This window comes from Parasteatoda tepidariorum, chromosome 5 (assembly GCF_982258835.1).
Source record: "Parasteatoda tepidariorum strain Cologne lab strain chromosome 5, Ptep-v5.0, whole genome shotgun sequence".
NCBI classification, from domain to species: domain Eukaryota; kingdom Metazoa; phylum Arthropoda; class Arachnida; order Araneae; family Theridiidae; genus Parasteatoda; species Parasteatoda tepidariorum.
This window is the reverse complement of record NC_141759.1, coordinates 33,356,200-33,380,134: the sequence shown is the minus strand read 5'-3', so window position 1 is coordinate 33,380,134 and position 23,935 is coordinate 33,356,200. Positions and strand designations below refer to the sequence as shown.

The 23,935-nt window shown below is 29.8% G+C and overlaps 2 protein-coding genes across 4 annotated transcripts in view; both read right to left on the bottom strand.

Annotated features, from left to right (window-relative positions):
- LOC107454778 (retinaldehyde-binding protein 1) overlaps positions 1-12,389 on the bottom strand; it is a 38,423-nt gene extending 26,034 nt beyond the window's left edge. The window contains exon 1 of one of the 2 annotated variants that reach the window (XM_087163628.1): positions 12,321-12,389. The gene's annotated coding sequence lies outside the window, so the exon portion shown is untranslated. The remainder of the gene's footprint in view (positions 1-12,320) is intronic. The other variant, XM_087163629.1, reaches the window with a different exon arrangement.
- Positions 12,390-16,677: 4,288 nt separating this feature from the next.
- Positions 16,678-23,935, bottom strand: part of LOC107436850 (alpha-tocopherol transfer protein-like) — a 33,928-nt gene continuing 26,670 nt past the window's right edge. The window contains exons 4-5 of one of the 2 annotated variants that reach the window (XM_087163626.1): positions 18,397-18,507; positions 16,678-17,023 (exon numbers count right to left, since the gene is read on the bottom strand). In XM_087163626.1, coding sequence (XP_087019752.1) covers positions 16,856-17,023; positions 18,397-18,507 — 279 coding nt within the window. In that variant the 3' untranslated portion in view covers positions 16,678-16,855. The remainder of the gene's footprint in view (positions 17,024-18,396; positions 18,508-23,935) is intronic. The other variant, XM_087163627.1, reaches the window with a different exon arrangement.

Below are 23,935 nucleotides of genomic sequence, written 5' to 3'. Positions count from 1 at the left end.
TTTTCATATTCATGAAAATTTCTGATTATTTTACAAATCATGACTTATATTAAATATCAAATCATGTTTAATCTGTACTTGTTTATATATTAATTTAATTTCATACTTTAATCACAACCTATGACTGCACCAAATTTAATACCAATCAATACTTAAATATCAATTGTGCTTTTTATATTCACGAAAATTTCTGATTATTGCATAAATCATGACTTTATTAAATATCAAATCATGTTTAATTTATCAAGCAAATATGCTTGATCTTCTGTAATGCTACCTAAATGCTGCATAATTCAAAATGTTTTTAATTCAACTTGTAAATACTTCATGATGAATGGGTTAGGGGCTGCTGCGCGGCCCAGGCACCCAATTTTAGTTAAATAAAGAGAAAAGAGCAAATATCTCGTAGCGACTCGTATATAGAGTAAGCGTAATTATCCTTATTTTACCAGTTTTTCTATTTAATTCGCTACCTATTTATTAAAACTTTTGTAGAAAGCGGAGCAGTTGGCAGCCCCGGCAAATACATAATTATAATAATTTTATTTTAATAAGCTGAAAACATAAGTGTCAAAGATAAACAAAAAAATTTGCATAGTATATTTTCTGTATTAATTTTAATTGGAAATTCCATCCATATCTAAGAAAAATAGGTCAGAAAACGATCTTAGATGCTAAACTATCAGCTCATTTGCCTATTTTTATTCTTTGTGTCTTATTATCTGCTGCTTGATTTAGAACTTTGTTTAAAAGTACAAAATTCAACTTCATTTTCTCGAGACCCAGATAAATACTGTGTTTCAAAAGTAAGAGCACAATATGCTAATCAATTGCATCATTTTTATTGGGTAATGTCTTAGCAACCAATTATATCCAGAATGTTTTTATTTTTATCGTTAGAGTGATAGTAAAACTTTTGCTTTTCTTTTTTATTCTTAGGTTAATAGATTTAATTAACAATGACTGAAATCTGCTACTTTAACCCCTTGGGGACGGGTGATTCAGAAAAGCATTCGTGCAGAATCAGAATCAAGTTGTAATTAAATAAAAAACGGTAACTTAAATGTAGTCGTTGCTAATTTGACAGACTTACTTTCCTTTTACTTTAATTATTGTTAGTTTAATCATACATATAATCAATGTTAATTCAAAGTATAACTAAATAGTTTTATTTTGAACAAAGTAATGGTGAATTAAATAAATCAAGCAATTATAACTCCGCCCACAAATAAACTGCTAAAGAAATACTTTGATTACCAGTTTTATCTTCTTACCCTGATTGATACGGTTTTATGCTGGCACGTATTTGTGACAGTCGGCGCGAAAGGGTTAAAAGAAAAAAATTAAACACATATTTGAATGCATGATTACCATACACGGCTGTAATTAAGCACTGGTAAAACATTAAAATCCATTTATTGTCTTTAATTTATCTTTCTATTTACATTTTACGACTACACTATTTTTGAAAAGACGGGTTGTGGTAGTGCGATGCTGCTCCACCGCCGTGGCTTCGCCGCAGGTGCCCACTGGGTAACGGAAAGAGCAGTTCTGGCACTTTCTGTGGCCAATGGACAATACTTCCAAGTGCCCACCATTAAAAAAAAATTTTTTTTAAATACTAAAAGTTGGTAGAAATGTAATATATAAAAAAAAAAAATTTAATTTTTTTTTCTTTTCTTTTCTTTTTTTTTTTTTTAATTATAACACTGTTGCTTAAGGCCATATCTCCAGTTTTAGAAATTTAACTATGTTGGGACAAGTGAAAGCTATATTATATATTTACCCTCGATTTCGATTATTAGTTAAGAGTATAATATAATTATTTTAAATTAATTTTACTTTTAATGAATGTCTTATTGTTTGGATTTATTTTGCATAATCTTGATGTCCAACAGTGGACTGATCGTAAAGACACGGTTCCCAGTAGATCACCGAAGGCAGCGTTCAGTGAGGGGCAAGCGGGTGGTCACTTTAATCTGACTGTGAAGGGACCGTAGGTGTGGTGTATCTGTCCTAAAGTGTTTCACAGTAAAGTGCTTGATTTCGTGCACAGGTCATCGGCCTACCTATGCAGGAATCCATCCCTTCAAAATTGTGATGGCATGTCTTCGGATCATCCTCAGGGAGGTTTCAGAGACCGTTGCCATTAGCCTAATGTGCGAATTCATTCAAATGGTAGCAAAATTGTGACAAATGTTGACGTTTCAAAGGCGTTTTTCGAAGCTCAGCCACCAAGGAAAATAAAAGGCCCAGTTTAAGGGCCTTAAATTAAAAGCAATGCGATGATTTTGTAATATATATATATATATATATATATATATATATATATATATATATATATATATATCATCTTGAGCCGCGATGGCTCAGGGGATAGAGCGTTGCCTTCCAATGAAGTGAACTGAGTTTCGATCCCGGCGATGGCTGGTCGATACGAATTCCGCATCCGGCTTGCACCGACCACAGTGCTGACGTGAAATATCCTCAGTGGTAGAAGGACCATGGGTTAGAGTCCCCTTACCGTCAGGCTAACTGTGGGAGGTTCTCATGGTCTTCCTCTCTATGTAACGCAAATGTGGGTTAGTTCCATCAAAAAGTCCTCCGAGAAAAGCAAATTTCTCTCAATACTCGATTCAGGAATCCCCTTGTCTTCTGGATTGGGTTCAAAATTACAAGGCTACAGAGTTCATTAGTAGTCACAAACTTAAAAATTGGGTCTGCTGTTCAACGACAGTTATAAAATAAAATATATATATCAACTTGCAGTGAAGAATGTTCTCGGTTTTACAACGAACAAATATCTAAAATATTTTAAAAGTCATTAAACTTTTCTTAAAAATCGCCGATTTAGCGACATTTTCCAGCCTAGATGAAAACTGTCTAAATTTTTATAATCCCAGGTAATGCATCATTGGAGTAAGTTTTTAAATATTCAAAAAATTAGATCACAAACGTTTTTTATTTTCACATACTCTAGCTTTTCTGCATATTGACGGTTTGCTCAATTTTCAAAATCAGCGTAGACAGCGCTTGCTTTAGATAGATAACACTTCACCTAACAGTCATGAGTAACAGTTGCAAACTCACAACAGTTATAAAAGTATCATAATATTTGCAAAAAAGCATCATTTCATATTACGACAGGACAGGGTTTCAATGTTTAAATGCAAGGGCAGAAATTGAATTAAATTGATTATTCTTAAATTAAATCAAAAACTTATTTTGTATTTAAAAGAAATTGAATCCAAATGTTAAAGTACATTTTTTCGTTTAAACAAACAAATTAAATCAGTCAGCAAATGAGAAGTTACTTTTAAGACTTGAAAAAAAACCTATCTGAAGCTAAGAATAACTTATTTCTTCTTGCGATTTTAATAGTTATTAATGTATTTTAAATTTTCATCACGCTATTGTGATTAATGCAAACGCACAAATTGAATTAAATTAATTATTCATAAAAAAAATTAAAGACTTATTTTGTATTTAAAAACAAATTTAGCATCCAAGTACTGAAGCAAATTTTTTATTTTAGCAAAAATTTAAATCCATCAGTAGCCAATGGAGCCATTGCTTTTAAAACTGCAAAAAACCCAATTAAAGCTAAAACTCGCTTATTTCCTCTTGCGATTTTAATAGTCATTAATGTATTTTGAAGTTTAATCAAATTATAGTGTTAAATTCAAACGCACAAATTTAATTAAATTCCTAATGTTTGAATTAATCCCTTGGGAACGGGTGATTCTGAAAAACATTCGTGTAAAATCAGAATCAAGTTGTAATTATATAAAAAACGGTAGCTTAAATGTAGTCGTTGCTAATTTGACAGACTTACTTTGCTTTTATTTTAATTATTGTTAGTTTAATCATATATATAATCAATGTTAATTCAAAGTATAACTAAATAATTTTATTTTGAACAAAGTAATGGTGAATTAAAAAAATCAAACAATTATAACTCCGCCCACAAATAAACTGCTAAAGAAATACTTTGATTACCAGTTTTATCTTTTTACGCTGATTGATACGGTTTTATGCTGGCACGTATTTGTGACAGTCGGCGCGAAAGGGTTAAATGCAAAAACTTATTTTGTAAGACTTTAATCAAATTATATTGCTAAATGCAAAAGCACAAATTGAATTAAGTTAATTATTCTTGAATAGAATTTAGAGGCTTATTTTATAATTATAAAAAAAAATTAAAAAATTGCATCCGAATACGAAGGTGAATCTTTTTCGCTTTAGCTAAATATCAAATCAGCAAATGAGCCGTTACTTTTGAAACTGGAAAAAAAACCATTTGAATCTAAAACTCGCTAATTTTTTCTTGCAATTTTAATAATTATTAATATTATTTTAAAATTTAATCAAATTATAATTTTAACTGCAAACGCGCAAATTGATTAACATTTGCCATCACCCATCATTTTTAAATTGATTGAAACGCTAACACTTAATAACACTGCTACTTAGGTATCTCCATACAGGAAAATGGACTCATTTAACTATCAAAAATAACTGCCAAATATTGCTTCAAATGAGCACAAATGCTTAAGAAGGCTAAGATTAAAGCAGATAAATAAACTTTTTTGACGAATGAAATTGCAAGATATTTTTAACTTTAAAAAAACCATTTTGTTTATCGACATTTTTCGACTAATAAAAAAGTTCGCTTATCGATAACAGGGCGATTATCGCAGTCAGTTATTTTAATTTCTTCGGCAACCTTGGAAAGTGAGATATCTTAAGATTGAAAAAAATCCAGGTCAGTAACATATAAGCATATCTTTGGTCGAGATTTTACTGCTAATAACAAAATATTTTTTTTTCAAAAGCAAAATATAAGAAAAAGTTAAATTATCACATCGCACTTCTGCTACTAAGTAAACAAGATTTTGTACCTTACAGATGACATGGAGGATATGAATTATTTAGAAATTGTGTATAATAAAAACATTTTTATCCAGCAATATCGAACTAGCTGAACATCTGTTCTTCGTATAAGACTTAAAAAGAGGTAAATAATACTATAAAGTCTAAAATTATCTAAAAAATATCTGGCTAATGAATAAAAAATTATATAACGAGATAAATTAACACGTTGAATGCCATGCGGGTCACCGGTGACCGGCACTGAGATTTTGTAGCTCCACGGAGGTTTCGCCAGTCACCTGACCGGCGAAGCCAAGATTATTAGAAACACATCATTCGAGTACATTTTTAATGCTTTGAATTTTTTAATACAATTATCGTTACTAAAATGGTTTGAAGAAATTAATGCAACGATCACACAAAAAAGTTTTATTTATAGCACAGAGATGCCAACTTGCGCCGCACAGCGAATAAATATTTTCAATTGGAAGATTATTAATTGTGATTTTTGGTTTAATAAATTCAATTTAGTAAATTTTTATCGACCGCTATTTCTAAACAATTCGTAGGCTTAGATAATTCACCACTTTGTATAGTTATTTCTTGCTAAATCTTTTTTTAAAAAACTAGCCGAATCTGCGTAAAACTTGCAAATTTAGTTTGAAGTTCTGGCCAGACATTCCATCGTGTTAAAAATAAAAGCACGAGACAATTTATGGAACTACAGAGAGTTGTTGTTGACCTTCTGGCGAGACGGGCAAGCCATGTAAAAATAGCTAAACATTCCATCGTGTTAAAAATAGAAGCACGAGACAATTTATGGAACTACAAAGAGTTGTTGTTGACCTTCTGGCCAGACAGGCAAGCCATGTAAAAATAGCTAAACATTCCATCGTGTTAAAAATAGAAGCACGAGACAATTTATGGAACTACAGAGAGTTGTTGTTGACCTTCTGGCCAGACGGGCAAGCCATGTAAAAATAGCTAAATATTCCATCATGTTAAAAATAAAAGCACGAGACAATTTATGGAACTACAGAGAGTTGTTGATTTTGATTAGAAAAGTTTTTGTTTTGACTTTAATTTTTATACTAACCAGTTACGGATTTTTCCATTTATTTATCAAGATTATTACTAACCCGTCACGGGTATTTTAATTTAATTTAATTTTGCTTAGTTTATGTGTGGTTATCAAAAAGTTTTGTTTTTATAAAAAAAGAACTGTTTCTTTAATGTAGCTTGATTAGTTACAATACTGAGGAACAAATTTTTTAGTGAATTTATAAACAGATTTTTTCTTTCCTAATTTTGATGTGGGAATTTCAGATCTAAAATTGATTTGCTCCTAAAGTTATAGATTTTTTTGAATAAAATTTCAAGTCTATTTTTTGAAGAAACAATCTATTATAAAGAAGAGCTATTAGCGGTATATGACAATAGACAGGGGAACCTATGCAATTTTAATCCTGACAATATGCTCTAATTCTCCTAGAAGTTTGTCCCAATATTTAAGGACCCCTGTTAAATACAGCGTTTTTAAACTTTCGTCAAAAAATAAACTAAAAAGGGTATTTAAAAATGGCTTTAGCCTGGAGCGAGAAATCGATTGCAGATTCGAAACCAGCAATACGAATGTATCTAAGATCAATTGACAAATCTCATGCAACAGAATACAAAAACAAAATCCTTTTCCAGTGTAATCAATCAATTGATATTAATCAACAATCAATTAAAAAGTAAATAATGGCACTATTGAAAAATCAAATAATTTTGCGCTTTATTTAATATTGCTCGTTCTATTTTTCTGTGTTTTATTATTACTCATAATAGTTAAAATCTATAACAGTCAAGTGATTTTCAGATGAATTTCTCGTTAAAACATTACTTCTTGTTTCCCTTACATTTAACATTGTCATTTAACATTTTTTGTAGGATTATAAAAACATGTTTTAAAAGTGTGAATAAGCACGTGATTTAAGAGGGCTTTAGAATTATTTCTCTTTCAAATGCGTATTTACGTGCCATATTTTTGATTTTTTTTTACTTCAGCTTATTTGACATAACGAATAACGATAAATAACGTACATATATCCCAATATAACTTAGATTTGATTCATGAGAGCTGTAAGCTTGCAAACATCATCTTCTAAATAATTGAAAAAAAGATAACAGAATCGTTTTTAACAATGTGTAACGTAAAAAACTATGAGAAAAACTACGTAAAACAATGAGCAAAATTCATTTTCGGGTGTCTCTTCCGAATGCATTAATTGAAATTTTAGCAAGAGCTTTAGAATGAGGGCCTGAACTTGCCCCTTACACCCGTTGTTTGAATTTCAGGACTTAAGCATAAACAGTTCTGAATTATAAGAGAGAAACACTCACGCTTTATTATAGACTTTTTTTCAAATTCGATTTCTCAAGAACTTTTCAACCGATTTCTCTCAAACTTTATTTTTTGCCACATAAAATTACATTACTTAAGAGGATATAAAAAAATGCATACCTTTCATTTAAAAAAAATTTTCAACCACCATTAAATAAAATAATAACTATTTACAAAAAACTATTTTTTTAATGGAATTATCTTTGGATAAACGACTTTTATAATTGTGTGCAAAAAATTTTCAATTCGCTTAAAAAGTTCTCGAAATATGGCAAAATACACATAAAATAATGTCTTTTAATTCCTGGAATCAAATTCTTAGAATGTGACAATCCCTTTATAATCAGGTGGTCTAAAATCCGAATCCACCGAAAGAAAAGTATGTTTATTCAGAGAAAGTACTTTTTGTGCCTGAATTCACAACTTAAAGTTATGTCTGCACTAATTAATTAGCATATTTGAGGTCACCCCCTCATGCCACTAAGATTGACTCCCAGGACGTGAAGATCCGATCATTAAATCAAAAGTTATTCAGATGCTTTTTTTTTTAAGATGAATTTAAAATGTGATATCACATTTGAAAATGAAATCTCTTGTGCATTTTCCAAACGTGAAGAAAATGATAGTTGACAGTAGAATTCACTTATCAACATTTGTCATCAACCTCCAATTGCTCCAAGAATTGCTTCTTGATCAATTAATTCAAAGCAACCCACATGTGTTTTTTAAAACTACAAGTTAAAAAGTTAATAAGTCTTGAGCTTATAATCGAACCGATTTTTTTATATGCGAACGAACACTTTGTACATTTTTTCTACTCACCTTCGTAATTACGAGTTTCTAAATCTTATACACTGTTAGAAATTTCTCAGAAAAAATGGTTAAATAACAATGTCTTTAATTGTTATTTTTCCATATTCGAATAAAGCATTCAAAGAATCTTAAATATATGGTATTCAAACTGTTAACTGAGAGAAAAATCGTTTATTAACTGTTTTCACCTAATACGGTTAAACAACAAGAATTTTATCGCACCAGCGTGACTCACCTAATGAAGTCACTTAGTTACTTGTAAAGGGGTACATATTATAGCCGAGATGGCTAAGCTGTCAATCTCGTGAGAGACAGATCGGGTGTACGAATCCCAGCGTTGGCATCACAATATTTCCTCCACGTGAAAAGTTTCAAGTGGCTTGCACTCCGCAATTTGTGTCCCTGGGCTGTTAGAATACGATACGCAAAGATGGCAGCTCCATTAAGCTGCTAAACAATCTCCTATGTCCATTAAAAATTCTGTTTTTACCGTTTTGAAACCATGCTAATTGTAAATGGTTTAAAAACTGTATAGTTTCGTATTTATGGTTTTTTAACCATACTTGTTGTAAACGGTTTGAAAACCGTTGAGTTTACAAATGTTGTTTACCGTTAACTTTACGTTTAATTGTATGGACAGACTGCTTCCTGTTATTTTACCACAATTTTAGAATGAAAATTATAACAGTGTAGATTTCGAGCATCAAGAAATTGAGAAAATACAAAAAAAGCACTTAATATTGCAATAAATTTCGAACAACTTAGAATTCCAAAAAAAAGAACACTATGTGTTAAGATCATTAACAAATAAGTATTTAAAATGGTCCTATCAATATGTTAAATTTCAAGTTTGTAGTTGCATTTCAGCGAACATTAGATCGCTCAACATGTTTTTTTTTTTATAATACAAGTTTAAAAGTAACTCAAACTAATAATCGAATAGTATTTCTTTTTATTCCAACAAACTCCTTGTACAGTATTCTACACACTTCATTATTACAAGTTCCTAAATCTTATAGATGTTGAGCATCTAAGTAAAATGTAACATAATACAAAAATAATTGAAGCATATTCACAAAAAAGCAGTTAAAATTGCAATAACTTTCGAACAAATTAGAATTTCAGAAATAAAAAAATTAGTTCATAAACAAATATGGCCCTTTCAACGTGGTAAATTTAAACACTGTAGAAGTAGTGTAAACTACAACGTGTAGAATTTAAACACTGTAGTCACGTTCCTACCATCTGCGGAGCAGCCCGTATGGTATTTTTTCAAACAAGTTTAACAGTTAATAAGTCTTGAATTAATTAGCGAATGTTCATTTTTTATTCCATCTTAATTCCTGCGAACTTTTCTATGCCCATTAGTAATTTCAAATTTTTAAGCCTTATAAATTTTGAGCAGAAAAAAAATTGCAACGCTAAAGGAACACCTAAAACAGCGCCGGTAACGGCTATTACGATTTTTTAATCAAGATAGATTCTCTTAAATATTTCCATAATTACACCGAAATACATGCAAAGTAAAAAAAAAGCATTAGCCTGTCCTAACTCACAGTTTTCTATAAAACTGCTCATGGTTTATTTTTTTTTTGCCTTTAAGTTACCCAAACGATAAAGAACGTGCATAAACCATAGTTTCTCAGGATTTGATTAACTATCTCATTTTTTTCTCTAAATAGTGTACAAAAAAAAAACAGAACACTAAAACAACTTTTCAATTTAAATAATATTCTGATTTTTACATATAAGATGGCCTGATAGGCAACATTGAAATATTCCAAATTATTTCAGCAGACGATTTTATTTAACAACCGTATTCAAACTACCAACCCAATTTTCGGTTTGCGACTACTAACATTCAACTCCGGAGCCTTGTAATTTTGAAGTCACCCAAAAGACAAAGGAACTCTTGGATCAAATATTGGGAGAAATTTGCCTTCGTGGAGGAGTTTTCGAAATACGCATATGTAAACAATCTTTATTTTTAAATACAAATGTTTTAGAAACTTTTACACGGAAAAACTCTTTGCATAACTTGTAAGTTCATTCATGAAGCTTTTAGAAATGCTGCAATTTTAACTCTTGCAAAATTTACATAGACTAAAGTCAAATTGAGAAACCAAAACCTTTTTTTTTTCCTTTTCAATTTCATTATAATTAACATGCATTCTTATAAGAACGTTGCAATATTATAAAATGATTCACCAAATTACTGGTATTAAAATTAGAAAAAAGTTATTAACTTCCTCTCCTGATTTTGGTCAATTCGAATTATAAATGAACAAAAATGGCATTCTTAAATCTTTAACCATGATCTTTCAAATTTTGCCAACAGTTTTGCCGTGTAAAATCTTCCAAAACATTAATTGTCAACAGAAATAATGTATCAATAGTGTAAGTTTAGAAGTGTTTAAAAAATTTTGTCCAACCCCAATATATAAGAGATGTGGTGGCTCAGAGGATAGAGCGTTGTTACCCTTCCAATGAGGTGAACCGGGATCAAATCCCAGCGATGACTAGTCGATACGAATTCGACTCCCGGCTCGTACCGACCACAGAGCTGACTTACAATATCATGATTGTTAGACAAATCATGGCGTAGGAGTCCCCTTTCCATCAGGCTAACCTTATGAAGTTTTCGCGGTTTTCCTCACCGTTAAACGCCAATGCGGGTTAGTTCCACCTCCACGAAGGCAATTTTCTCCCAAAGCGTGATCCAGGAACTCCCTTGTCTTCTAGTTCGGGTTCAAAATTACAAGGCCACTGAGTTTAACATTAGTAGTCGTAAACCCAAAAAATTGGGTATGCTGTTCAACGACGGTTATAAAATAAAAAATAAAGAATGAAAATCCCAGCATATGTTACCCTTGATTTAGGAATTTGTATTATTACTGTATCATATATATATATATATATATATATATATATATATATATATATATATATATATATATATATATATATATATATATATATATATATATATATATATATATATATATATATATATATATATATATGATAATAAAATAAAAAATAAGCACACTATTTTTACATCTCCTGAATTGTTTGAAAATGCATAAAATATCAAAAAATAATCGTGAACATCGAAAATTTTTGATGCCCTTATAAGAACGAACAAAAAATTAAAACTTTTGCTTATACTTATAAGGACTTATGATGTAGGTATTACCTAGGAAAATTACCAAGGAAACTAATTTTTCTAGGTTTATATACATTTCATTAAAAATCGTAAAAAAGGACGAAAGTATCATTTATTTAATAAACATATAAACTTATTAAGCCTATTTTTCTTTTATTGAGCAATTTTTTCTTTTTAATAATTTCATCCATATTTACCCTTTATTTTTCATCAAAAATTATTAGTATCATAAATGAATTGAAAAATTTTAATATTAAGTTAAATTTTTAAAAAATGTATAAAAAGGCTTACTTTAATTATTTTTAGTCAAAAAATATCTTCAATTAGTAAAAGATAAGGAGAAAACTATGTTCTGATATGTTAAATTCAATTAATTAATCCTGAGGTTACGGTTAGACAGGGTTACGGTCTGGACAACCTAGGGAATAGATCGAAAACTTTACTCAGATGAAACGCAATGCGATGACCACAACACAGAAAATAAATTAGGCAATGACGAACGTGTGATCAAACTTTTGATTGATTTTAACATTTACTTTTTAGATCTGCGTCTGGTTACGGTCTTGACATCGTTACTGTTACCTCAGCGAATGACAGTTTGTGATAAATTCAATTAATTTATAATCACTGCAAATAAAAATATTTATCTATAATAATGATACAAGTGTGTTCTACATTAAATAAGCTTTTGGAATATCACTAACATAAAACTCGCAGAATTGGACTGCATACCTTTTTTTTTCAATTTTCCATGGTTTCTGAGATTCGTCTAATATATATATATATATATATATATATATATATATATATATATATATATATATATATATATATATATATATATATATATATATATATATATATATATATATATATATATATATTTTTTTTTTTTTTTTTTTTAAAGCAGTTTTCTTTTTCGTAATTCGGGACATGTGAGAACAAATTCTCCGAAGCACATTTACATACATATAAAACTACAATAAGCATTAAGAAATTGAACATGCTAAACCTATACTTAGTTAAAATTGTATTTTAACTATATATTATTATTATAAGCAAAGAAATCCATCCAGTACTTACGAAAATCGATAAACATGAAAAACTCTAAGCATTTAATGTTTGACTGATATTGAAATTGCGTTTGATTTAAAGTGGTTTTAAAGGAGCATAATACAATTTTTTGCTGATAAGCATATTAAGCAAGTTCAAAAATTGATTAAGTCGATTGAAATCATACAGTATTATATTACATTGTGTATAAACAATCCAAAATGTTGAGTTAGACTTTTGAACGCTAGTAAGTAGTATTGATATTAGGGTGGTTTTTATTGAAAAGGTGAAAATTTTTATAGAATCCATTTCTACACCCCCTAAAAATTTGGTGCAAAACTATTATTTAGACAGTTTCAGTTCAATTAAATAATATTTTAATGTCACCAAAGTTTGAAAAGAACACGACTTTTTTTCAAACCTTTTGACAATTTTTGCTATAAAATCTGAACGGGTGGTTGTAGGAACACAAATCGGAACTCATTTTATAAATATTGTTTTTAACTTCATCTTTTGTTTAAAATCTAAAAGCTTGCTTGACAATCGAATAGATACAAGTGTTTTTTTTCTTCCATATTTTCATGTGTAGAGTGCATAATGAAACGGACCACCTAGAATAACTTAATAACTTTTGATCTAATGATTGGATTTTCACGTCTCAATCTTAATGGCTTGAGGATATGACCTCAAATATGTTAATTGATTAGTGCAGACAAAAAAACGCACTTTCTATGAAAAAATTAATCTTTTTTTCTGCGGATTATGATTTCTGACCCTCAAAATATAGGGTGTAACTACACTCTGGGAAATATGGTGAGTGCTCCAAAGTTTGGATCTCTCAATTTTTATTTTGCATATTTCACTAAATCTCGACAACTTTTTTAAGCAAAATGAAAAAGTTTGGCACACAACTATAAAATATTGTGTATATATATATATATATATATATATATATATATGTATATATATATATGGATCATTCTCACGAAAACTGTCATTTTTCAGTTCATAAAGTCCCGAAAAAGTAAAGTGAATAAAAAGCTCTGAAACTTTTTATATTAATAGAAATATGTAATGGCATTATAAAGAAAGTATATATCTTATAAAATATACTTAATATTTAAATTAATTAATTTTTTAAATAATTAATTTATAATTAATTAATTTATAATAATTAATAATTAATTAATTAATTTAATAAATAAATTAATTAATTTAATAAATTAATTTAATAAATTAATTTATTAATTTTTTAATTTATTTTTCAAATTAATTAATAAGTAAATTAATTATTTTCACTATTTAAAAAGTGAGGGAATGACACTAATAGACAGGGAATGATATTTTATTTTAATACATGTTTTTATCTAAGTTACATCTACCTAAAGTTTGAAAATGATAACGTACTAAGTATATCTAATATTTATTATAATTTAGTCTTATATATTTAATAGTTTTTACAGGTTTGGGAAATAAAATTGGCTGGCACGATTGAACAAAAAAAAATTTAATAATATGCTCATCTTGAATCATTCCCTCACTTCAGCGTCATTCCCTCACTTTATACACTAGTGAAATATACTGGGATATAAAATATACTGGGGACATGAAAATGACTGTTTTTGTGAGAATGACCCATATATATATATATATATATATATATAAACGTAACTTATGAATAAACCTTTTTCATTGGTTTTCTTTCTCTCATAGTGTGACTTGTTTATATATCAAAGCCTTTATACGCGGATAGAAATCAGTTTATAGACTTTATCCTTCATTTATACATTCTTTCACAACAGTAAAGTCTACACATTACTAAAGTCTTTCACAACAGTAAAGTCTACACAACACTAAAGTCTCTCACAACAGTAAAGTTTACACAACACTAAAGTCTCTTACTACAGTAAAGTCAACACAACACTAAAGTCTTTCACAACAGTAAAGTCTTCACAACACTAAAGAGTCTTTCACAACAGTAAGGTCTATTACCAGCATTCATCGGGGGAGGCTATTCGTGAAACGTAGTCAGTCCATTCCATATTTAATTAAAAAAACTGTTTGTTACACTGGACAACTAAAATATTAAAATTGTTTTATAAAGGCTACAACTTATTTAGAAGGTTATTTAATAAACTGATTAATCCATTCTAAAACGTCGCACATCCGAACTATTCTGTTCAGTGGCTTTAGGAGTAGCAAATCATAATTAGTTTCTACCTAAAAAATTAAATCAGAACTAATTCAAGAATTTAAAAAAATTAGTTTTAAAATGAAGTTGAAGGAATAAATGAGAAAAATGGTTGTTATATACTTAAATTATATACTATATTACTTAAATTAATATATTACTTAATTAATATATGAATTATTAATTAATATATAAATATATTACTTAAATTATATACCATATTATATGCCATATTATAACCATACCATATTAAAAATTATAAACCATATTATAACCATACCATATTATAAATTATATACCATAATTACCATATTACTTAAATCTGTTTTAAATTTATCAATCTCCTTTAAAAACTCTTTATATTTGGGATTATTCCTGTAAAACCTAAGAATCTAATTGGGAAAAATAATATTGGAAAAAACCTTATTGGCTAAGTTTGAATTAAAATCTATACTCTTTTTTAATTGGAAAGTTAAAATAATTTCTTTTGTTAAAATGTTTAAATGCAACTTTTCAATCTTCATGAATTTTAAGAGTTAAATCTAGAAAATTTGCTGAAGAATTTCAAATATTAATTCCGTCAAGAATTAATTCACTTGAATAACTTTGCTTTGCAAAAAAATATCAAAATGATCAAAATTAATAACCAAAGATTATCAAGAAATCTGAGAAAGAAGGGATTTGCAGAAATATTAACAAATGATTTAACGAATGAATATTCTTGAAGAAAAGGAAAAATATTGCTAACATTAGTACTAACATTTTTTCCAATTTAGTTGGTTGAAAAAGACAAACATGAATATAATTGTTGTTTTGGTTAATATGAACAAGAATTTTCCAGCTCTCTTCAACAATAATATGATTGAGATTAAATAAACAATAAATTTGAAGAAGGTCCTCAAGAATTTCATTAGTTGGAAAGGAAGCATATAAGTTTTCGAAATTAAAACGGCGAGGTCAATATCATTTAAAGTTTCTAGTGTTTGTAGAACATCTATACTATGATTAATATTCCAATTTAGGGGATAATTTTAAGTATAATGGGTATTATAGTATACTTTTTTTCAAGGAAAGGGTATTTTCAAAGGAAATGACGATTATTTTTCACATTACTATTTGCCCAATTAGCAATAACCCAGAATTTACATAGTTGGGGTTCTATGGAATTTTGGAATAGCAAAAAGAAAAGGAAAATTTTTAATATTATTTGGTTTAATTTTAAGCCTTTTATAAGTAGCATTAATTTTATTAATAATAATATCACTGTTGGTGTTGAGTTTTTTGTGTGTGATACTGCTGTTACGTTCATTTGAAAGAAGTTGTTTGTAAAATAGTTTTCAAATAATAGAAAAATAAGTAGATAAATTCAAATAATATCAATCAACAAGCTTTATCAAAAGTGGTAATACAGAAATTATTTTCAATATTTTTAATTTCTTGTTTCAGTTCAAAATAAAAATTAAAGTTTTTTTGAAAAATTAATTTTTCCTTTTTATATTAATTTTAAAATCTTTAATGATATTTTCTCTCAATTTGTAAAACCCTTCAATTGAAAAATTATGTTTTGTAGGAAAATTGTAAAATACACTCATCGAGATTTTTAACAGGAGTAGAAATAACCTTATTTTTAGAAGTTGAAGATGATATAAATTTGGAACTCAAAGACATAAATTCTTTAACTTTATAATTTTCCATAATATATGTATATATATATATATATATATATATATATATATATATATATATATATATATATATATATATATATATATATATATATATATATATATATATATATATATACTCATTGGAGTAGAATAAATTTATTGGTGTCGGTCTGATACACTGGGTCGGAATGTCTTCGCCTACATAAAATGTAGCAACGAAATTTGGACAGTGGGAGTAGCAATAATTTTAAAAAATGTATTTAATAAAAAAATTTAAAAAATTATGCATTTGTTTTATTAATTTGATTCCTTCTGTCTGTTTTTTTTCCTTCTATTATATATGGTCATATCTGAACTTTGCATGAACTTAGAAATTCAAGAATGGTTTCTTTGCTTCGTTATTGTTGTCGTTTAGTAATGTGTTACACTTTTTAAATAATGAATTGAGCATAAAAATAAAAACAAAATTAATAAATTTAAATAAAGGAAGTACATTTAGTATTTTTTATTCTAAAATAACAATTAGAAATTTAAAAATTTTATTTCTTTAATATACATTCACACACAAGCAAGGAGCTATTCCTTTGCTTTTAATATAGTACATAGCTAATAAAAATTGCTTTTTCACATATTCATAGATACTTGCAACAAATAATAACAGAATTCCAATGTGGTTTAATGTGGTGAGAACATTTTTCACATTTTATTTAAATATTAATATGTAGCTCAGAATATTTCTTGTAGTATGACTCCATTTCCTTCCTACACCATTCACTTGCACTGTAATCGATATTAGCACCACCATATTGAGGTGGTAAAATCTCTTTTGGAATATATTGGTACAAATTATCCATATTATCAGTATGCAGATGGAACTGAAAAAAGTAATAATTTTTAAAACAAAAAAAATGATACTAATATTTATATAATAGCGAACAGATATGATATTTTCATCAGCTCACACGATTATAACCTCAACAGTTGTAGTTTCTAATACTTTACTGTTTATACCCAAAGCAAAATGTATACAGCTCTATAGAGTGAAAGAAATCTATCCGAAAATAAAGTATTTTCAAGTAAAAAACACGACAATTCAGGAAAAATACGAAGCAAAACATAATTAATAAACCTTATAAATATATCAATAAGTTTCATAAAATCTTAAATTTGTAACATTTATTTGAAATTTATATATATATAAGCTAAAAAATTGAGAAAATATGGAAAATAATAGAAAATAACGACAAATAAGAAAAATTATTAAAAATATTTTTCAGAACTTTAATATTTTTTATAACTTTCGATATCTGAAAATATATATATTAAAAATCTGGAAAACAAAACAAAGAAAAGATATAATCTTATCATCAGCCCACACAATTATATATATATATATATATATATATATATATATATATATATATATATATATATATATATATATATATATATATATATATATATTTATAAAGAGAGAGAGAAAAGAGAGAAAGAAACTATCATAAAAAAAATTGTTGGTGGCGCAAACAAAACTAAGAAAAATTCAGATTTCTTTTTTTAGAAATTTTCGTTTATTTTTTTCTGTTAAGCAGTTTCGTTTCTGACAATTGTCGAACTTTTTCCCTACAATTTAATTACTCACAGAAAAAACAAATTAAAATGAAAAAAAGAAAAAAATAATGCGGAAAAAATGCCATTAAATAATTCACAGATTCATTACCTGCATTCCTTAAAATGTTATTAGAAACTTTTGTAACTCATTTTAAGTGTGGGGAAAAATAAGTGATTCGTTAGTAGATGAGTGAAAAAATAAGTAATAATTCTGAATGTAAAAATAAGAGATTCGATGTTGCGAAGCATAATGCTTATTTTCAAAGTTTCAAAAATGTAAAAAAAAAATTTTTACGACGGGTGAAGGCTGTTTCTTATTGAACTCTTATAACCGTATGGATTTTTCATTGAGTCGCACAATATGTGTTCCTAATTTTATTTTTATTTTCAAGTTCACTCAATTATTTTTCAAATCCAGATAATCGCCCATTTTATTACAATAAATGTATTAACAAAATATTCGTAAATAAATAATAATAATTACGTATTTTATTACAAAATAAATCGCTTTTTTAATTATCGATTTTTGGAAGAAAAAAGAAACAACGATGAATGAAAAGCAATCGCGAGGTTTGATGAGCGGAGCTAGCTAGGATTGAGAAACTTCTATTTAAATAAAAGTAAAACGTAATTTTACCCTTTTCCTAAGTTTTTTGGACAGGCATACTTTCAATAGATTGAATATAACTTGAGTAACTGTTGACACATTAACCACATGAACAGCTTTTACTCTGACGGGTAATGCACTCTGTGAAAGAAAAGAAAGGTTCATATGAAACTCAAGTTATCTTCCATAGATTGAAGATAACTTGAGTGACTGTTGACACATTAACCATATGAATAGCTTTTACTCTGACGTGGAATACACTCTGTAAAAATTACTAATATGAAGCTTTCATGCAACTTTAAACACACGTGACAATTGAACAAAAACACAGTTCTAAAGATTTTATTTCCTATTTCTAAAACAACCGAGGTCAAATTTTTTTTATAGTTTTCCATTGGTGGACCACGATAATCTTAATGAAAACCATCAATAATTCCATCATGAACCATTAAATTTTTTGATGATAACTAACATAAATAACCATCACCTCAATGTAGGAATTCGGACTGATTTATGATGGTCCAACATAATAGCAACTTGCGTTGATGATTTGTTTATGTTAAACCGTCACGAATTTCCAACGCAGTATCTTAGAAATCCCATGTTGGAACGATCATGAAATACCACCATCCCAATGTAGGAATTCGGACTGATTTATGATGGTTCAACATAAAAAAAAATTGTTCTGATAGTCCCAAATCTCCAATTCACTACCCCCACAGGTATTGATGGGAGCATGAAGGACTTTGTGTTCCGACAAATTAACGTGCACCTTTCACCATTTACTACACGAGGAGTCGTAGGGCAGCAGGAGTCGAACTCCCGTTCTCCCAAATGTGAGTCCAGTGCCCTGCCAACCTGGCTATCCCCGCCTTGAGATCACCTAGCTAGACTATTCTTTAGCCAGATGATTAAAAAAAAACAGTGATTCGCTGCATTCCAGTAGATTCGTACAACTAAATGTTTAAGAAGATTTATTTGTGTTCTAACCAAATAACTTAACGCTTAAAAGTCTTGTTAAGAATTGTTAAGGTGGTAATGAGGGCAATTTTTTATCGATTGGCTTTTGAATAGACCTTTATATATTGTTTCTTAAATTAGTCTGAATCGGGTAGAAGTCAGGTAGGGTCATTCAGTTGTTAAAATTCTTATTTTAAGGTATATATTGCGACTAATGCATAGTAAACGCATCAAATTTCCCAATGTTTAGAAGGTTCTTAAAGTTAGTAGCAAAATGAAGAATATAAGGCGTATTCGTATTCACCACATTTCCAAGTAAACGTAGTTGCTTACGAAATCCCCCATTAAACTTTATTTTAATTTTAAAAGGAAAGCTAATAAAAAGGAATTGTTTTTTTTTATGATAATGAAATCAAATTTTCATTTTCAATTTTTAATAATCATATAAATCTTGAATATCCTTACAAAAACATGAGTTATTATTTTCTTTATAAACGGTAAAATGTGGTAGACATAGACAATCAGCACATCTTTACAATAAGTTATCTAGTAGACAAGACATTCTTATTAACCTTCAGGACTCTCATTTTACACTAATGGAAAAAGTACCATTTTGAAAAACATAGATGTAAGTTTGTATATAAATTAAATGGAAATTTCCATCAGTTAACAATTACTCTTATTAAGAAAATGATCACGTGCAAATTACGATGTTAAACTTGTACTCATTAATCATGGGTGTTAATATTTATGTATGTGATGACTCTATAATGCAGTCTTAATAGCCTAATTGTTCTAAAAACCTAATGATTCTAATTACCTAATGGTCCTAATAACCTAATGGTCCTAATAACCAACGTGGTCCAAGTAACATATACGTAGGCAATGAGAGGTTGGGTACCAACGGCGGATTGATACCCCAAACTTACAGAAATTAAATATTTAAATCCGCACATTTCAGACTTAGATCAGTTAACTCCCAATTGTGTTTCAACATTAAAAAGAAAAAGTTTTTAATCTCAAAACTATTTAAAATAAGCGTAGATTTAAATAAAGCAGGTTGGCAAGCCTAATTCCATTTTAATTACCAATTAGAGGTATAAAATATATGTCAAGTCTGATTTAAACTTAAATACACTTTTACTTGGTTATTCTTTTTTTCTCTTTTTTTTAGTTTTTTAACAGCGGTATTAAATCTTAATTATTTTTTTAGTGTTTAATTTTTGCTTTAAACTGTATTTTTTACTGTATTAGATCTCTGTATTCTTTTAACTTAAATAAGTTTATAATAGCTTAACACGTTTATGCCGGGGTGACCCACGGTGGGTCACTTTAGATTGTCTCATCTTGGCAGCGCACCGGAGTAAAAACTGGTAACAATAAATTTCATATTTTAGTTTTTCTCCGGGAATAGTAAAAATCCATAACTACCAATTGTTTTTAGCGGATGCAATTTTTATATTGAATTGCTTCTTCGCCGTGATAAATTCACCATTCGATCATTGAATATCGTCGAGTTAGGTTGTATTATAACCGAGCTCCTGCTACGATGGCTTCACATAGATTTGGCCGCGGAGGGAAGGCTTTCCGACCCTCTCGCTTACGGAAAATCGATCCCACAAGTATTCGAGATGAGATGAGGAAATGTGCCCTCAGAGATTTCCCAGGATTAACAGATGAGAAGATAGCAGATTCAGAAAGTCTCGCAAAAGGATGTAAAAGACAATTAGATGAAGCACTTCTGAACAATGAACGCATAGACAAAATGCTGTTGGAAAACCTGTACAGATGCATCTACTATGATGAGGAAATCAAAAGCCTGATAGAATCCCAGAATAAACAAGCGGACCCTCCTATGGAGACTACCGAACCAGACCCAGTGCCGGAAACTATAGTCACTCCGACAATAACCCCGGCTGACCCAAATCCTGTATCAGAAGAGCCAGACTCAAATTCCACCCCTGAGCCTGCTGCACAACAACAACCTATAGCTGTGAAAGGAAAGAAAAAACGGAGGAAGAACGATGTCAACCAGGCGACACCGAAAATTTCTGAACCCGAGACAGAAAGTGAACAACACCAGAAAGATGAGATTACCCCCACAACATCGGAGGAACCCGACTTAGAACAGATGGAGCTAGGAGACCCTACTGAAGCCCCGGCAACAGTTGAGCCCCCAGCTACAACACCTGAACCGAAAGATACCCTGCATCCCACCGGCAGGAAAATCAAAGCCCTCGTACGTGGACTTAGAATAGACATCGAGACGGAGAATCTCGAACACGAACTCTCAGATAATGGACTACGGCCAATCAGGATTGAGCAGATGAGAAGGAGGCGTGGCCAGGATTACAAGCTCCTCCCCCTCTTTCTGGTTATTCTGACCGACATTCCCAAGCACCGGGAGATCTTCAAACTTGACCGATTACTGGAGACACCCATCCGGGTAGAGAGATTTCGTGGAGGCCGATACGAAATCCAGTGCTATAAGTGCCAAGGATTTGGCCACACCCAGAAGGACTGCACAGATAGCCCAGCGTGCATGAAATGCGCAGGAGCGCATTATTCCTACCTATGCACGAAGCCCCTGAGCGAGCCTCCGACTTGTGTGAATTGCAAGCAAGACCACACAGCCTGTTTTTCAGGCTGCCCATCCAGACCAAAGAGAAAATTCGCACCGAAAAGGAAAGAACATCGGAGTGCCACCAGGTCAGCCACTAGGTTCCTGAGAATCGTTAAGGAACTGCAAGAACTCTTGAAAGACGAGGATTTAGTTTCACTGATCCATTCCCTTCTCCCGGCTCCCAAGACCTAGACTCGGAGATACTCCAACCAAGACGCCCACAGATGTTCATCTGTGGAATTCCATTTTTATTTCACGCCATTAGTCACCGTTGCCTTAGGGCGCATTTTCAGATGAAGAGGTCAGGTGCCCGCTACCGCGGGCAGGTACCTCATCAAATTCCAGATCAAGCAAACCGTGATAAATTTCCTTACAGTGAATTGTTATTGTTGATAATAGATTAACTTCTCCCGAATATTATCTAATATTGAAATAGTTCTTATACCAGTGTTTTCACTTTTCCCGGCGTGAACGTGTTAAGTTCATCTCGTTAGGCGAAAAATCACTTTCAAATAAAATACATAATGACAAATTAGTGCACAGTTTGATTTCGAAAAAGTTGCTAATTTTATATATTATATCAAAGACACCATTAAGGTAAATAGCATGTTTTTTAATGTTAGCATATGTACTTAACATCCTGATAACGACGATCATGTAAGAGACGAAAATTTAATCCGATCTGACCTGAGCAATATGAATTTATTGTGCTTATATTGTCTTTATTTTTGACTGTACGAATTTAAGTCCCGTTATATACTTGAAATTCCATTAATTTAGAATAGCTGGTCGCTGGAGGTGGCTGGTACTAATTAAAAAAACGTTCCAATTGAACTTAAAAATTGTTTATTAAGAATAAAATAGAGGTTTGTATTTTTTGTTTTATTCATTGTAATATATTTTTAATTTTTTTGACTACTCAGACTCACTGAAAAATATGTGCTATTACCTTGAGGAATTCCATTATCAGCCTATAAATAACGTACATTTACTTTTATATATTTTTTAGTAAAAAACGGATGATTGCAAGTGGCTGACAAGAATATTTTCATTTTGGAAAGTGACACTCGTCCCAATAAAGTTATTCTACTCAAACCTCTACTGGAGCTCAAAGCTGTCTTTATCCTTATATTTTATTGCAAAATTCAATTTATAGTCATTAAACAATCTAATAATACTTCCACTAACTAGAATGCTTAAATATCATTGTTAGCTTGGGTGTTAGAGTCAATATAATAGTTAAAAATTTCGTTTCCTGAGAAGCACAAGAAGAAAAAAGGTACTTACTGTCAATAAACATTTTGACCACTTTCGGACTATAGCTTAAGTGCTCAAATCTCTAATGGACCTCTCTAACGTAAATACAAACTACAATATAAATTCAATACAAATTACAATTGTTTTCTAAATGGCGCAAGAAATTATATTGCCATTTTATGACCCAATGATATTTAGATCACCTTCCAGCATAAACTAACAGACACAAATTAAAAAGGAAAAAAAGATGGCGAAATAAAAATTTTCAAAATTTGAATTTATTAATCAATTTGATGAATAGTGAAAAGAATATTTTTTTTTACTCCCAAAACAAAAAAAGTAGTCCATATTAATTTCACAAACAAATTTTAATCATTACCAAAAATTCTTCCCACGTCTTTCGAAAGTGATGCTGCTTCCAATGCTTTTTGTTTCTATACAAAAATAACACAATTGTCTCGTCTCAGCCTACTGAAAACTGTAGTTTTCTACTAGTAGTAATAGCCGCGGTTGGTGGGACGGAAGTGACGTCATCATGGAAAGTCATCCGGAGCTTATTTCTGTCCGTCTACAACCGGAAACGCTTATTTCAGCCCGCCCATTAACCGGAAGTTGCTTATTTCTGCTCGCCCATAAACCGGAAGTGGTTTATTTCTGCCCGCCTGAAATCTAAACTTCGTCTGCAACGTCTTATTTCGTTTTTTTCTTAAGCCTAAAATATTTTTAGTT